The following is a 16063-nucleotide window of genomic DNA, read 5'->3' as shown; positions in this document are numbered from 1 at the left end:
ACAAAATGTAGTAAAGATGATATTTGCCATGGCTAACATAGTGTGGCTTGTTTTCCATATGTTCTGGGCTGGCCCTGACTCAGGCCAGCATCCTGGTAATTTAAGTCTGAGGCAGGGATGAAATGAGATACTTGTTGGTCATTCAACAATTAACAAAAGGAGATTTACTTAGCTGTAGCAGGGGAAGAATACTCAACAAGGATGTGCTTGGGGGACACTATGAGTTGATTCAAGCTGAGTGTTGTTTTCAATATCTTAAACAGAAACAAAAACTAATCTAACTTGCATGGGAGTAAGAAGTCCTAACTTTTAATGATTATTTTAATGATTTTGTTTTTTATTTTTAAATATTATTTTTATTTATATTACATATAATACATTATATATAACAAAATAAAAATGATTATAAATAAGATGATTATAAGATAATGATATTATTATTGTTAATAATAATAGCAGTTATATGGTGCTTTAAAGTTTGCAAAGCATTTCACAAATATTGTCTCATTTTATCCTTACAATAATCCTTGGAGGTATTATCAGTCCATTTTACAGATGAGGAAACTGAGGCTGAGAGAAGTTAAGTCACTTGCCCAGAGTTACATAACAAGTAAGTGTTAGGGACCAGATTTGAACTCAGGTCTTCCTGACTCCACACCTAGCACTTTATTCACTATGCCACTCGGCTTCCTGCCTATCAACGATACATTTGGGTTCTGAGTGATTAACAGGGCTATGCTTCATATCATTCTTAAACCAAAAGCAGGCATGGTATAATGTTTAGCATTTTAGTTTAAAAAAATTTAGAAAGAAGAAGTATTTCCTCTATAATTCTTAATTTAATTTAAAAATTAGCCATTCTTCAAAGAATTTACATACTTTTTCTTGTTTTTCTTTTCCTATACTTTGTAGAGTCACTGTATACAGTGTTGTTGAAATTTTTGAAGTTGAAAACTGTTGAGGTTTTATGAAAATTCCAAAGTAAAATCAAGAGCTTCATTTTAACTTCACTTGTTTGTATATAACCAATTAATCAGTATTTATTAAGCATCCACTGTCAGACACTGTGCTAGGTACTGCAGATACAAAAAAAAAAAAATCCGGGCGTAGACACTTGACACTTACTAGCTGTGTGACCTTGGGCAAGTCACTTAACCCCTATGGCCTCACCAAAAAGCAAAAAAAAAGAAAATTCATTCCCTCAAGGAGTTTACATTCTATCAGAGGAAACAAAATATAGACCTGCAAGATAATTAAAGTATCTGAAGGAATAAGTTGGGAAATGCCTCATGAAAAAAAGATTGGGCTTGAGCTGAGCTCATGAGAAAACTAAAGGTTCTGAGAGGAAGAGATAAGGCAAGAACTCATTCCAGCCATGGGAGTAGCGCTTGTAGATGTGCGGAGACAGGAGGAGTGTTCTGTGTGGGGAACCAATAGGACATAGGCCACGGAACTACAGGTTTCATGTCTGGAGTCAGATTGTAAAGGGCTTCAAGTGCCAAAACAATGAGTTTGTCTTTTATCCTGTCCTTCAGGAATGTTAGCTTTTTGGGGTTGGGGAAAAGGAACTAGATTTTTTTTTTCTTCAATGTAGGAAGCTCTAGATTAGGAAACGTCCTCTGCCAATGCAGGTCTATTCCTTCTTTGAAAATTACAGTCTTAGAGAGTTATCTGAGGCCTTGAGAGGCTAAATAACTTTCCTGGAGTCACAACTAGTACATAAGTAGCAGGACTTGGAGTCAGGTCAAACAGACTGCCTCTCACAACAGTAGCCCTATAGAACTTTTAATCCAAACTCTTCATTTTATAGATAAGGCAAACAAAGCCCAAGAAAATTAAGAGACTTGCCCAAGTTCTTCTTGTTTCCTAATATAGTAATGGATTTGGGACAAGAATCTAGTGACTTAACTCCAAGTCCATTCTTTTTCCTGTAAATCACACTGTCTTTCTGTTCTTTCTCTCCCATCCTCTCTCTCCCTAACATAATAGAATCACATCCAGTTTCTCTTTCTAAGTAGACTCCTTCTAACAGCCCTACTGATAATAAAATCCTGAGGGCTTACTATCATATCATCATCCCATATACAGATGTAAACAGTTTAATGTTGTTTATTCCCTTGTGATTTCTCATTCATACTTACCTTTTTATACTTCCCTTGAGGCTTATATGTAAATGTCAGATTTCCTATTCAGCTCTGGTCTTTTCTCAGGAATACTTTAAAGCCCTCTGTTGCATTAAATATCCCCCCTTTTTTTTTTGCTTTGAAGGATTATACTCAATTTTTCTAGGTAATCATTCTTAGTTGTAATCTTAACTCCTTTGCCTTCCAGAATATCATATCCCAAACTCTCCTCTCCTTTGTTGTGGTAGCTGCTAAATCTTTTGTGATCCTGACTGTAGTTCCATGGTGTTTGAATTGTTTCTTTCTGGCTGATTGCAGTATTTTCTCTTTGATCAGAGAATTCTAGATTTTGGCAATAATGTTTTCATTTTGGGATCTCTTTCAGGAGGTTGACTGGTGGATTCTTTCCATTTCTATTTTGCCCTCTGGTTCTAAGATATATGGGCAGTTTTCTTTTAAAATTTCTTGAAATATTATGTCTAATTTTTTTTTCATGACCTACAGGTAGTCTAATGATTTTTAAATTCTTTCTCCTATATCTATTTTTCAGGTCAGTTAAGATATTTTTATGAGATAATTTCACATTTTCTTATATATATTTTTTCAGTCTTTTGATTTTGCTTTATTGTTTCTTGATGTTTCTTGGAGTTATTAGCTTCCACTTGACCAATTCTGATTTTTAGGAGTTATTTTCTTCATTATTATTATTATTTACCTCTTTTACTGTACAGTTAATTCTCTTAACATAGTTTTCTGGCATAGCTCTCATTTCTTTTCCCAATTTATTCTTATTTTAAAAAATCTTTTTTTTTTTGCCATTTTAATTTAAAAAAAAACCTTCCTTGAATTCTTATTCATTTTGTGTCTATTCTGCATTTTTTCATTGAATATTTGCTTATAGTTGTTTACAGGTCATTGTCTTCTCTGTTTGTGTCTTGAACTTCCCTATCATTGTGACTTTTTGTTGTCAGGTTTTTTTGTTTTGTTTTGTTTTGTTTTGTTGTTGGTATTTGCTCATTTTTCAAGCCTAGCTATTGGTTCTTCCTTTTGAAGTTAGCAGATGATTTGTCTTGCAAGTTAATATTGTAAACTTTTGTTTCAGACAGGACAACATTAGACGTATCATGAATCTCCTCAGTTTGTGTAGTTTATCCATAAATATCTTTACCTGTATATTGCCTTTCTCTTCTATTTTAGTCCAGGCACTTTAGTCCCTTTTATCAATCTTGTGAGTAGTTGAAAACATCCTTTTAAAAAAATTGTCAGCTTCCAAGTTTTTCATTTTTTTATGTGTTAATACACATTTCTTAGTCATTGGTAAAAATGCCCTTGATAGAGCCATGTAATGTGCCACTAGAGGTCACTACCTAAATTGGTATTGATCATTTAGCCTACACTGTGAGTTTGGTTAAGTATTCATGAATACTTCTAATGGCACTAACATCAAATCCATATTTCATTATTTTGCCTGGAAACCATTGCTATGAAATTTTTGTAATCTTTTGTTACATTGGCTATTTTCAGCGAATGGTAAAAATGGACAGAATAATAAGTGCTTTAAAAATGTAGTTGAGCTTTCAGAACATGGCATGTTTGCTACCATATTATAATAACTAGTACATTTGAAAAGTACAGACCTGTTAACTCTCACCTAAACTTTCTCTGTTATGTGGTTTTTTTATAGTAGACCGTAAGAAAAAAATCATTGACTTTTTTTCTCTAAGGAAAACTTGTTTTACAAAAGTACTGTGAGGTAGAACTATGGGATTTTAGTTATTATGATGATGCTTCATTAAAAGAAGTATTTTAGAAAATTTTTTGTGTTAGCTTTTTTAATTGAAGTTGTTTTCATACCAATTGGCCTTTTAGATAGATTTAACTTGCTTTGAACACTTGTGAACTTTTGATTTGCCAACAGTTTTTATTGGTTGTGTGGAAATGTAAATCTTTGTTTGAAGAAGTGTGCCCTTGCATCAGAACTTGGCATCCGCATTGAATCTTAAGAAAACAGACTGTTTGTTCCCTGGGGAAACTATTCTAAAAGCTAATTTTGTTTTTATGTACTGTATCCTCCTAGATTAAGTGATTTAGGTTAGGTTGGCCTGGGGCAAAACGTTTCAGGATATTTTAGAAGATCCTGGTATCTAATTTACTCTCAGAAAATACTTTAGTTTTCAAGCTTTTCTTCCTTATCAGTAGACTATACAAACCTTTCCTTTCTCTCTCCCCCTCCCCAAAGGGGTGTGTGTGTGTGTATGTGTGTGTGTGTGTGTGTGTGTGTGTGTGTGTGTTTACAGTGGTGAATATTAAAACAATTTTTGATGAATAATGGATTTAATACAGTTGAGTGGTATCTATAGTAAAATTGTCACACAAAACAAATTGATTCCTAAGGAGTTTTTTTAAGATTATAAATTCCTGTAAAATAGGAACTTTTGCCATGAACTGTTGCAGAGCCAGGCAGATGTGGGTAAAATACTAAATAGTATTTGCTTACTAAACAAGGTTACAGTTAGCTCACATTTAGGCTCTCAAATTTTTAATTCTTATTAGATATTTTAAAGCCATTGCAGTCTTCACCAAATCTTCTTTTATGTTGAGCTACTTAAACTCTTATTTTGAAATCCAGACATTTTTCATCATTTTTATTTAAGTATTATTAGAAAAATGTATGCTTAACCATTTGATGTATCCTATGTAAGTCAAAGGTGTAGTCACAGAAGCTTATTCAAACAAGAATGGATTAATGCACTGTTTCTCAAAATAATATTAAAAGAAAAATTGCAAAGCGTCACAGGGAACTGTCCTTACAAAGTATTCCCTTCCCCCTGGTACCAGCTGGACCTCTTATAGAGTGAGTGCCCTGTTGGTCACAAAGCATTCTTCTGTACTCTATGCTCTGTCTTCTAGGCCTAACCCTATGCTAATTGTAGTACATTCTTAATTTCTTCTAATTTTCTTTTATATAGAGGAACTTTAAGAATCATCTACATTAGTCTTTTGGAAGTATATATCATGGCCTGGAAATATCCAGCAATAAGTGACCTAATGTAGATTACACAGTTATATCCAGAAATGGAACAATGTAAAATGAAACTTTTAATTCCATAAAATACAGGTGTTGTGTTTTTAAATATAGGTTTAATAAACAAATTTTAATGAAGAAGCTATTAACATTTCTCAGGCCATAGGGAATGTCAAAATTTCATTCGATTTTAGATTCACTTGTGCATACAGGTACAGACTATCTGTATTACAGACACCTCTGTATTACAGATATAGTACTGTAACTGACTTAGACCCTTTTCCTAGTTTCACACTCTTGGAGCCAATATACACAAACTCAAATAACTAAACTAAAATGAAACCTGGAAGAAAATACTATCCAACCTTGTTAGCCAAAAACATTTGCCAAGATGCACATTTCATAGAGGAAAGGTGCAAATTTAAAAATAAATAGCTTGTTGGCATTACGCATAAGAGCTTAAAATGCCAAACTACATGTCAGTTGAAAATAAACATTCGTTATTTTTTTTTAAAGAAATATATTGTTAATTAGCAAAGGACTCATTGGAAAGTGGGAAAGATTTAGGGAGATTTGAGTCAATTGGAACTTAAATTTTTTTTTAGTACTCCAAAAACAGGGAACAACAATGTTTGTAACTCTTCGGTGTGTATGTGTGTGTGTGTAATTTATTTTTGTTGACTATGATTTTAACTTCTTTACGTAGTGAGAAGTTGTCAGTTTCATAATAGTCATGATTAATTTTTTTATATGATCGAGTACTTTATTTGCAAATTAAGACTAACTTGAAGGTTAATAGGAATGAAAGAAGTTTAATCTAACATGTACCTGTATGGAATCAATTGTATTCATATTGGAAAATTTTAAAATAAAGTACAGAAGTGAATTTTTCTTTGAAAATTTTCCAAACAAGTTTTCTTTTTCTTGTAGTGGAAAACCCCACCAATTTTGATATTCATTATATGCTTTGAGATTTTAAAGTTATATACTTTGATATTTTTTAAAGAGTGTTTCATTTTTAAAAACCTTATTCATATAATTAAGTGTCCATTGTTAAATCATATTAGTGTTAAAGTAGACTAATGCCTTTTTATTTGAGAAGAATAAGATAAAAATGATAGTTTTTTTATTTTGAAAAGCACATTTTAAAAACTTGTATAAACTTTAGCTTTTGTCATCTACTGTTTAAGGTTAACATAAGGAAAAACAATATTTTATGATGGATTTAATTCCTTTGTTCTTGAAATTATTGTTTAAAATAAACATATTTTAATATTTACCTGTTTACTCAAAGCATGGAACAATAATATGGCATTTATTTAATCTGTATACAATTTAATTGTTCAAATCATTAAAAGTATTTTAAAGAATATGAAAATGTGCCATTAAATCTTTTTAAGCAGTTTTTTCCAGTTTAATGTCTAAATCCAAATTCATAAAGAGTTGGAAAAATGAGATGTCTGAGCTATAGGATTCACAGGGATTTCATACGAAGCCTATTTAATCAGGGTAACACTGTTATTAATATTCATCAAGTCCCTTGGAACACAAATGACAGACTATGGAGTCTGTTTTTTTAACTTGGTGAATTTATTAAAAGCAGCTTAAAAAATTAATGGAATTTAAGTAAATTTGTTGGATATGAATATCTAGTTAACAGGAAAAAATCTTTATAGAACTTTCTTTAAGATCATTTTGCACTGATACCATTTGACAGATTTCATTGGTAGTAAAAGTAAGAAGATGCATGAATGGTCATTTAAGAGGATTTAAATACATTGGCACGTTAATTTTTACATGAATAATAAGTAGTTTCCAAAAGCAATTAACTTACAGTGTACAAGATTTTAATAGGAAAATAAGCCTTTGACATCAAAGGAGCTTTAAACTTAGTGACTGGACTTTCAAGTGATTTGACCTGTTTGATTTTTACAGTTTGTGCTGTACCTGTTATCAAGCATATTTATGTTTATGCATGAGAAAAGTAATTAGATAAGAATAGTTTGATGCCCCCCAAATCCTAGTAAAGCTAAAACATTTGTGGCAACAGTTCTGGTGAAGATCTGAACATTTGCCATACTTTTTTGAATTAATATTATTAGAAAGCATCTTCTCTTCTGAGGTAAGTCAAAGGTAGTGATTTGTCACAATGCTAAATACAGTAAATCTCAATGCAGCTTGAGAGTTTGTTTCCAGTTTTATTTTAAAACAGTAGCAAAATATCATGTGTTTTCAATGTTTACAACATAAACTCTCCAGTCCTGTGCAGTTATTTTTGTAATACTCTTGATTGTTTCTACCAAGTATATTCCTTCTGAGGATCCAGCTATGTATTCCATATGATTTCTTTTGTTGATCTATTTTTTTTCTTTCTAGATTTCCAAATTGTGCTTTAGTATTACCCATATACTGCACTTGTGCTTAATGTACAAGAAATTATTTTGAACTGAAAGTTGTTATTAAAGTTAAATCTAGTTTGCAGCCACTATTTTCCTGGAGATGATTTTCTATTGCACATTTTTTATTCTTAAAATTAAAGTTCATTGTGTTATTAATTGGATCTGGCTCATGAAAGAATATAGAATTTAACTTTAAAACTGAATTAGCTTCTGTACAACCATATAGGCATGAATTAGAATAACCCAATGTGTCAAGAATTTCCCTTAAAATTATCCCTTTTCAGTTACTTTTCAGTCTCACATATGGAAGCATTGTAAAATATTTTAAGAAATATTTGTATATTTAGTGTTACATAGCATTTTTGCTAGACTTCAGGAAGTTCTACGTGATGTTATCAAAGCTATATGTCATTGGTATATTAAGCACATCATATTAAGCACATACTTGTGGATGGCTCCACAAGTAGTGTTTTTGTGGTTCAGTAACATTCACTAATATGTCCAGGAGAGGGCAGCATTTTCCTATACCAGGTACATACTGTAAAAGAACATGCCCTGCTTACGCTGTCAGTGTTTCTTGTAATTACTCCCAGTATATTTGTTGCTTGCTTATGAATTAACTTGCATTTATGGAACTAAATCATTCCAATCATTTAATTACACCTGAGGAGCTGAACTATAATTGCTTGCTTCCAACTAGGATCTGATATGGCTTGAGCAGTATTAATTTGGTGTTTACTTTTCTGAGTGCTAAAAGCATTAAAATGATTGTGCAATGGGATTACATTTTACTAATTGCTGGCATTCATTAGCTGGGTAAATGGCAAGGAATAATGACTGTATATTGTAGAAGGATAAAATTATGGTTTTAAATAGTATATTACTAGCACATTAAGGCCCCTAAGACATGTTTTTAAATACTCCAGAGGTTATTAAATACTGTATTTTCTTCATGTCTTGCTATATGAATCTATTATTAAAAGAGTCCAATTATTATTAACCTTTTGAGCAATATGTAGGGAAATGGCTTCATTGACTGAAACATTTCTTTGATATTAATAACCTTATATATTTTCAGCTAATCCAAAAGCAAATGTGGAACTGAGAAAAAGATTGCCAACTCCAAATCAACACAGTTACAGAGAATTAGAAAAGGAAAAGCTTACAGCTTCATTTGAGGACTTTTGTAAAGAACTCTGTGTACTATATATGAGGTAACTGCTATTTTTTTTCACTGTTAGAAAACTAAAACATTTTAAAAATAGCTTTTGTCATACACATTTTTAAAAATGTAAGTAAAAGATAATTCCTGTATGTTTACAATAAAAGGTGGCCTAAAGAAAGCTTATCAATAATCTTCACAATTTTTTTTTTAAATCAGAAGTTTAGAAATAGAAGACTGTTCAGTTTTTGCTATAGGAAGGTGAGTGGGTAGGTTGTTTCCACTCCTAGAGTTATAAAAGAAGCTTTTAATAATTGATTCTTCTTTGCCATCCAGCAGTGATATGTTTAAAATGTAAACATGGGTTGAAATTAGAACTTTTAACACTATTACAAATGACTTTTTATGGAAGAATAAATGTTTGAGTTCTCATGCACTAGTCATCTATTAATACTCTCAACTTGTGAACATATGTGACATTTTTCTTGGAAAGTTATAAATAGGTCCCAAGTTGGAATTTTAGTTTTGGATGAAACAAAAGTTAGTAGTGTTTATAATGTGTTATATTAGATACATTACTGAGTTTTATTTGTGTACATTTTAAATTTCCATTCTATATTACAATTATGATCATGTAAAAAGTTAATTTTTATATCTTGAAGTTCTAAAGAAATATGAAAATAATATTTGATGTATAAAATTTCTTTTTTGTTTTTCCTGAATTTTAAATAAATATGAAATACCTTAAATACCTATAGCAATTTTTAATCTACGTATCTTGAGTTGTAGGTTTAAAAGGGGAGTTTTTCACACATTTGTAGCTCTCATGAAAAAACCCCCCACTAAATCATTCGGTAAATTAAAGCATATTCCAACTAAGGTAATGAGTTCATTAAAAAACTGAACAATTTGACTAAGTTATTGACTAAATGTAATTGTAAAGAAAATAGCCTTTTTCCTGAGAAAAACTATTTAGCATCAAATGTAAAAATAACCAATTTACTGCCCTAGTAAAACTATTTTAGCAAACCATTTGTCTTATAAATTCTGTGTTAAGCAAAGCTAAGGAATAAGCTTGTTCTGATATATTGTTTTAAGTTTATTTATCTAGAGTTGGCTTTACTTTAGCTTTAAGATCTTGGAGCAACAATCAGTGACCGTGCCAGATCAAACAAGTTCAGAAGTACAAATGGAGAACTGGTCAAAAGGTAAGAACTTTTAAGGTATTAATATGTAACCCCAGGTGTTGTACTTGTGCAAGGATTGTGGAATATGTTTGTTCTTGCTAATATATTAAAGACTGTGTGTATGTTTGTGTGTTGTGTGATTAAGGGGATATTATTCATTTTACCTTGTTGCATGGAAAAACTGGTGGGGGGGGACAACATTTAATGTTCTCAAAATAGAAATCTTACAGTAAATATGAATCTCCTTGATTTTTTTTTTAAAGTGGTGCTTTCTAAATAATACTGTACTATGAAACTTTTGATGTCTAGTTCTCCCTTCCAGGATTTTAGTCCAACAATGGTCAGGTAACTTTTCCTTACGTATAACATTGTTTTAAAGATTTGTCTAACAAATGTTCACCAGAACAGTTTCTGCTTACTCTTTTTCAAAACAGTTAATTAATCTTGACATAGACAAATACAATATATAGTTGTCTTATAAAAGGTATTATAAATAACAGGGAAGACTATCACTTCACAAATTCAGCCTACATAGGACATGAATGAAATATTTTTGAGTCAAAAGGAGTATAAGCTATAGCTTTGAAATGTATTTTGTAATTCTCTCCTTGAGGGAAATGTCATCATAGATCAATAGAAGTTCCTGGCTTTTCTGAATTTCAAAGTTTTTTTTTTTTAAGTCCTAATTTTTTGCTAAACGTTTTAAAGTTCATCTTTCTACAGTCCTGTGGAAATTGCTAATATAATTTTTGAATAGGCATCTCTAATAACGCATAAGTTTATATTTTGGGGGTTGAGAGTGAGTTTAGATATTAGTTCTCTTTTTAAGGAATTGTAAAAGTATGTAGTTTATTAAAATTTAAAACCTTTAGGGGTCAGTATATACTAAGAAAGGTTAAAAAGGTTAGCTGTGCTATAGTGATTAACCAAAGCAAATTAAGTCAGCTATACATTAAATATTTTCTATCTGTGACAAAATTGTGAAGATATCAAGAGTTTTTCAAAGCTTTTAGAGAAGCTTTAGATAATATTTTATTTTCCTCAGTTTCTTTCTTTAAGATTATTTCTGGCTTTTATTGTTTCATAATGTATATGTAAAGAGCTGTGTTGCTTTGTTATATTACATTTTTAAAAAAATGTTTGAGTTTTATTGTCTTTACATCACAGTCATTTTCTATACTGTCCCCTCTATAATGTTTTTCTGCTAGTAATCACCTTTCAGTTGTCATGGGGTGGATGACCTAAAAAATGGGTTTTGAATCTAAAAATGTGGTATGCATATAGTGTACTCGTCATAAAAATAAATTATTGCTTTATAATTTTTCAGTTGGATTGGAAGGAAATAGGAAAAAGGACATTAAAAATGTTTTAGGTTCTAGGCTCAAGAAAAAATAATTAGTCTAATTATGTGTGACTAAATTGTTTCAGGAAATAAATTGCTGCCTTGTGATTACATTAAAAATAACACCTAGATTAACTTGCATTTGCTAAATGAATTGCCTTAAAGTAAAAGTTGAAATTATTAAATTGTTTTCAGTGAACCTAGTAACAGCACCATCTTTCTAAATAAGCAATTAAAATTGTGAAACATTGTGTTTCACAAACTTTATTTCATTGGATCTGTGATCATCTCAGTTGTGGGTATTCCATCCAAGGGTGGAACTCTCTCTAGGCCTTCTCATGCTGTGTGACTCTTGGACACATCTTCCTATAAATCTTCTGGAAGAGCGCTCATAGTACTACCAGACTATATGGCCTATTCCTTACTCTCACTTCATGAATGGTCCATCTCCTTTTTCCTCAATATACCTTTTTAGTGGTGTACTTTATGCCACTTGTGGATGATTTTTCATCAATAATATGTTACAATTTAAAGTCTTCACAGTGTGGTATTTTATGATAAGCCTTTTATTTTAAATTCCTGGGAAAATGGAACATGAAAATAACAGTAAATGTGATAAGTGGAATAACATCTATCTCTAAATGACTTAGATATGTTAATATTATTAAATAGAAATATTTGAAATTTATTTAAATTTTATAGAGGTACTCTTTATATGATCATATACATAAAACAGGGATGCCTTTAAAATTCATAAGTACTTGATACAGCACATATTTTATTGTTATAGATGATAGTATATAGAACTAATGGTATTCATTTAGAGTAAAACAAACTTTTGCCAGTATTGAAATCTCTATTTCAATTCAAAATCTGAAGACTAATGGTATCCTAGAAGATTTTATATGTATTTTATAGCAAATATGAATTTGATTATATTTCATTATCCATGTGCCATAGGAGAGGTTAAAAAAGACATGTCTTAGGGCTGATTAAATTTACTGTTTATCTCCACAGGACCTAGTTTAATAGAGTGATGGTGGCTTCTCACACATTACCATCTAAGAATACTTGAGAGAGTGGTTCAGGACCATTGGCAGCTAGCCAAAAAAGAGTGATTCATTTCCAGAGGAAATGTGCAGACTCCAATTGAAAAACGATTGAGGATATAGTCCATTATGGAAAAGAAATCCATTCCTTTAAATACATTTATTAAATCAAGTTGACTTCTGGGGATATCTGATTTTATACCTCCTATAACTATAATATTACCTTAGGCCTAAATACAGAAACTGATCAAAACACAACAGCATTTGAAAGAACACTAAAATTTGTAATATCTAAAGTTTGTGACAAACTTCATATTGAAATAATAATTTTTGTTATTAATAATTTGTGTAATTAGTAGGAAAATTTTTATAAGGAAAAGTAGTACAATTTTAATTTTAAATAACATTTAAATCAGCAAATATTGTGCCCAAGTCTGTGCTCGCAAAATTACATAGCATAAGTAATGGTTCAGAAATCCTTCTGTAGGAACCTAGTTCATTTTTAGGATTGTTTTGATTTCAGAGCTTTGAATCAGCAAAAGTTGATTCAGATGTTTAAGTTTATTAAGAGTTTTAGTCCATGCTTCTACTAGTTGAAATTATACTAGCGTAATGATTCTTAACCATTTTTGTGTCATGAATCCCTTTGGCAATATGGTGAAACCTATGGATCCTGTTTCAGAATAATGTCTTTAAATTCACTAAACGAGATATATAGGATTAGAAAAAAAAATTATATTTAAATAAAGATAAATATTTCCCCCCCATTTCCAAGTTCATGGACCCTTTGGAAGGTTCTCTGGAGAATCCCTGTACTGATGTTACTACTCCTAATAAAATCAAAGCAGTAGATTTTTATCTGAAGGGTTGTCTATTAATTTACATGCTTAATAATTTTTGTAAAGTATAAAAATTGGAAAAGAATCTTACAGAACTTATAATATTGCATCAGTATTTTTAAAAGTCACTTAATGAATTCATATTGTCATTTTGCTTAAAAAAGTTTATGAGTATCAAGCCTTTGAGTGATAATTACAGAAAATATTTTTGTTGCTTTTGGAATTGCACAAGGAAAAGAAATATAAACTTAAAATCAAATCAGATGAACCTATACCTTGAAGTTTTGATGATAGAATTTATTTTGTAGTTCAGTGTTATAATCTGCAATTTGGAGGATTTTTTGCTTTGTTGTAAATGCCATGAAAAGGCTGAGAAAGTGATTAAAATACGTATTGGATTTTTCATATTAATATTGGGTTCATAGTGATCATCTTTGTTTTGGGAAGTCTGTAATTTTTAGCAATGAACAATATTAAGTTAAAATTATTTTAGTATTTTATTTATTGTTACTTAATTAGCCAGAATAGTTATTTTAAGTGTAGATAAATAGTATGTAGTATCTTGCATAACATCCTAAGAATTAAATGAATGTGAAGAACTTTTTTAATATGATAAACATTAAGTATCTATTATATTCAAATTTTCTTCTTTAAATCATGTTCTTTTCTTCTCTCCTCTCAAAAGTTCAGAAACATCAAGTCCTGCCTTTTTATGACAGTGAGATCACATTTACTATTAGTTTTGTTGAACTAACCAAAATACATGGACTCTATAAGATTGGAAAAACAGAGCAAATACTTCCTACCCAAGGGTTCAGGGCTTATTCCCTTGGTGTGCACAAATGTTTCAACTTGCATACATTGTATGAACATAGATCCATATGTAGATCTTCATACATGGTATGAAGTATACTATAGAGTATATTACCAAGTAAAATTGGTGTGAAGAATTTTTATAATTTGAAACTCTTCCCATTTTTATTGTACTCCATTGTATTTTAAGGAAATGTTAGTGTCATGATAGAACAAATGGTGGTCTTAGTCTTCCTTTGTCTGTCATTTTCAAAAGAATTATAATTAATAATATTTACAGTATAAGAAATATGATTGTTTCTGCCTAGAAACCATTGCTTGTATTTTATTATCCACTAGTACAGAGCTTAAGATCAGGACAGGGATGCATTAGGACAGGTAAGATGAGCAAATACATAACAAAAAATTTTCATTAAAAAAGCAGTCCTTGATCTCTAGGGAATGCAATAGACTATCATCAGAGGGTTCACTTGCATCCTTAATAGACCATTTGCCCTGTGTGAATTTTTTTGTTGGCCCCTTATTATCACGAGTGACCTTTTTCTTTTTTTTCTTTACCAATAATGGTCATCTAAAATGAACAATTAATTTAAGGGGAAAAAAAGACATTACTTTTCTAAGACTATTTGGCCAAAAATTTTTGGCACTTTCACATTTTAAAATGTTAGACGTAACAGTATACTTGTCACAGTGTGCAACATTTTACTAAGAACCTAGCTAGTGAAAGAGAATGTACCTTTTCCTTTTATTCATTTGTTTTATGGAGAAAAGGGTAAATTTGAATAAAATAACCAGTTTTCAATTTGAAAATTATTTAATAATTCTACATAAGCAGTATTGATAGTGTGAAACCCTATATTTAAACTAACCTTAATTATGAGTGATAAACAGAATATTTACCTATCCCTTATGAGCTGCTGCTGATATGTAAATTTATTCTTTGACTTTGCACAAATACACTTTTGAGCTACTGCTTAAACACTTTGAGGTCCTTAGCCAAACAGTTTTAATGATGCCTCTAATATTATGAAAGTGTGACATTTGATGAATACTTTGTGTAGTTGTGATATCTGGGAATATGTAAACAAAAAAAGAGGACATCTGAGTCATCATGCAACACCTAGATAATGTATAATTTTACTGTCTATAGCCATCTTGACATTTTTTTATCTTCCAAAGGCAGGTTTCATTTGGAATCTTAATCTGAGATTTATTTGGTGGGTCTTGAAATCATAGCTAGGGTTCCCACAGGAAATGGTCCATCCACCAACAGATTAAATGGCAGTCCTGCAGTTGTTAGGGGAGCTCTGCATTTAACACACATGCATACTCATTCAGCAGCACTGTGGAGAAAAATTAAAGTAGTAACCCAGGTTTAGGAACAATGTAGCTAAAAAGTCCCATATTTGCTGAATGACAAAGGGTTATATAGCAGCATTTCATTTTATTATTCGTGCTTGAATTTCTTGTTTGCTTTGTTGAGTCTGCTGACGAATACTAATAAATGCCTGCAACAATCCAGACGAGAGATGCCTGGCAACAAAGCTATGCGGTGGACCTCCCTGATCTTCTCCAGTTCACAACCTGACCTTTTGAAAAATTGGCTGGGCTAAGCTGCAGAATTTGGGTGTAATGGTTATTGTTAACTCCAGCTTTAGGATTTATTAATTTGTGTGATCAAGACTTACCTATACTTCAAAGTTTCAAAAGACCAAACACAATCATCCACCCATTAGAACTAACATTGTGTTTCAGTGAATCCCACTTAGTATCTGACTGGTGATTCTTTTATTTTGATGTGTTCAGAATCTAAAGATGCTTTTAAAGTAGAACTGTGAGAGACATGTATAAAGAAGATCTGGGGTTTTCTCTATACTAATTTGGGGGTGCAGGTGGGTAGACTTGCAGTAGTGAATTGCAAAATTGCTTAATACCAGAGAAGATGTGTTAGTTCATACACACATACAATGAGTTACTTACAAATGTTATGATTAACATTAGTACTTATTTTAAGAATTTGTTGTTTTAAAAAAATTAACCAGTTATATTTAGGGTGATGGACTTTTAAAAGTTCACATATTCTCTGTTAAATAAGTGTATGTAATATGTATATATATATAAATT

General features: G+C 31.0%; 1 protein-coding gene across 3 annotated transcripts in view; it reads left to right on the top strand.

Moving 5' to 3' along the window:
* MIPOL1 (mirror-image polydactyly 1) overlaps positions 1-16063 on the top strand; it is a 476051-nt gene that overhangs the window by 63799 nt on the left and 396189 nt on the right. For 2 of the 3 annotated variants that reach the window (XM_027847437.1, XM_027847438.1), the window contains exons 3-4: positions 8626-8761; positions 9838-9917. The exons of the other annotated variant lie outside the window; for it this stretch is intronic. In XM_027847437.1, the coding sequence (XP_027703238.1) occupies positions 8757-8761; positions 9838-9917 (85 nt within the window). In that variant the 5' untranslated portion in view covers positions 8626-8756. The remainder of the gene's footprint in view (positions 1-8625; positions 8762-9837; positions 9918-16063) is intronic. 3 annotated transcript variants of the gene reach the window in all.

This window comes from Vombatus ursinus, unplaced genomic scaffold, assembly GCF_900497805.2.
Source record: "Vombatus ursinus unplaced genomic scaffold, bare-nosed wombat genome assembly UNPS02015406.1, whole genome shotgun sequence".
In the NCBI taxonomy this organism is placed as follows: domain Eukaryota; kingdom Metazoa; phylum Chordata; class Mammalia; order Diprotodontia; family Vombatidae; genus Vombatus; species Vombatus ursinus.
This window is presented reverse-complemented; position numbering and strand designations above follow the sequence as displayed.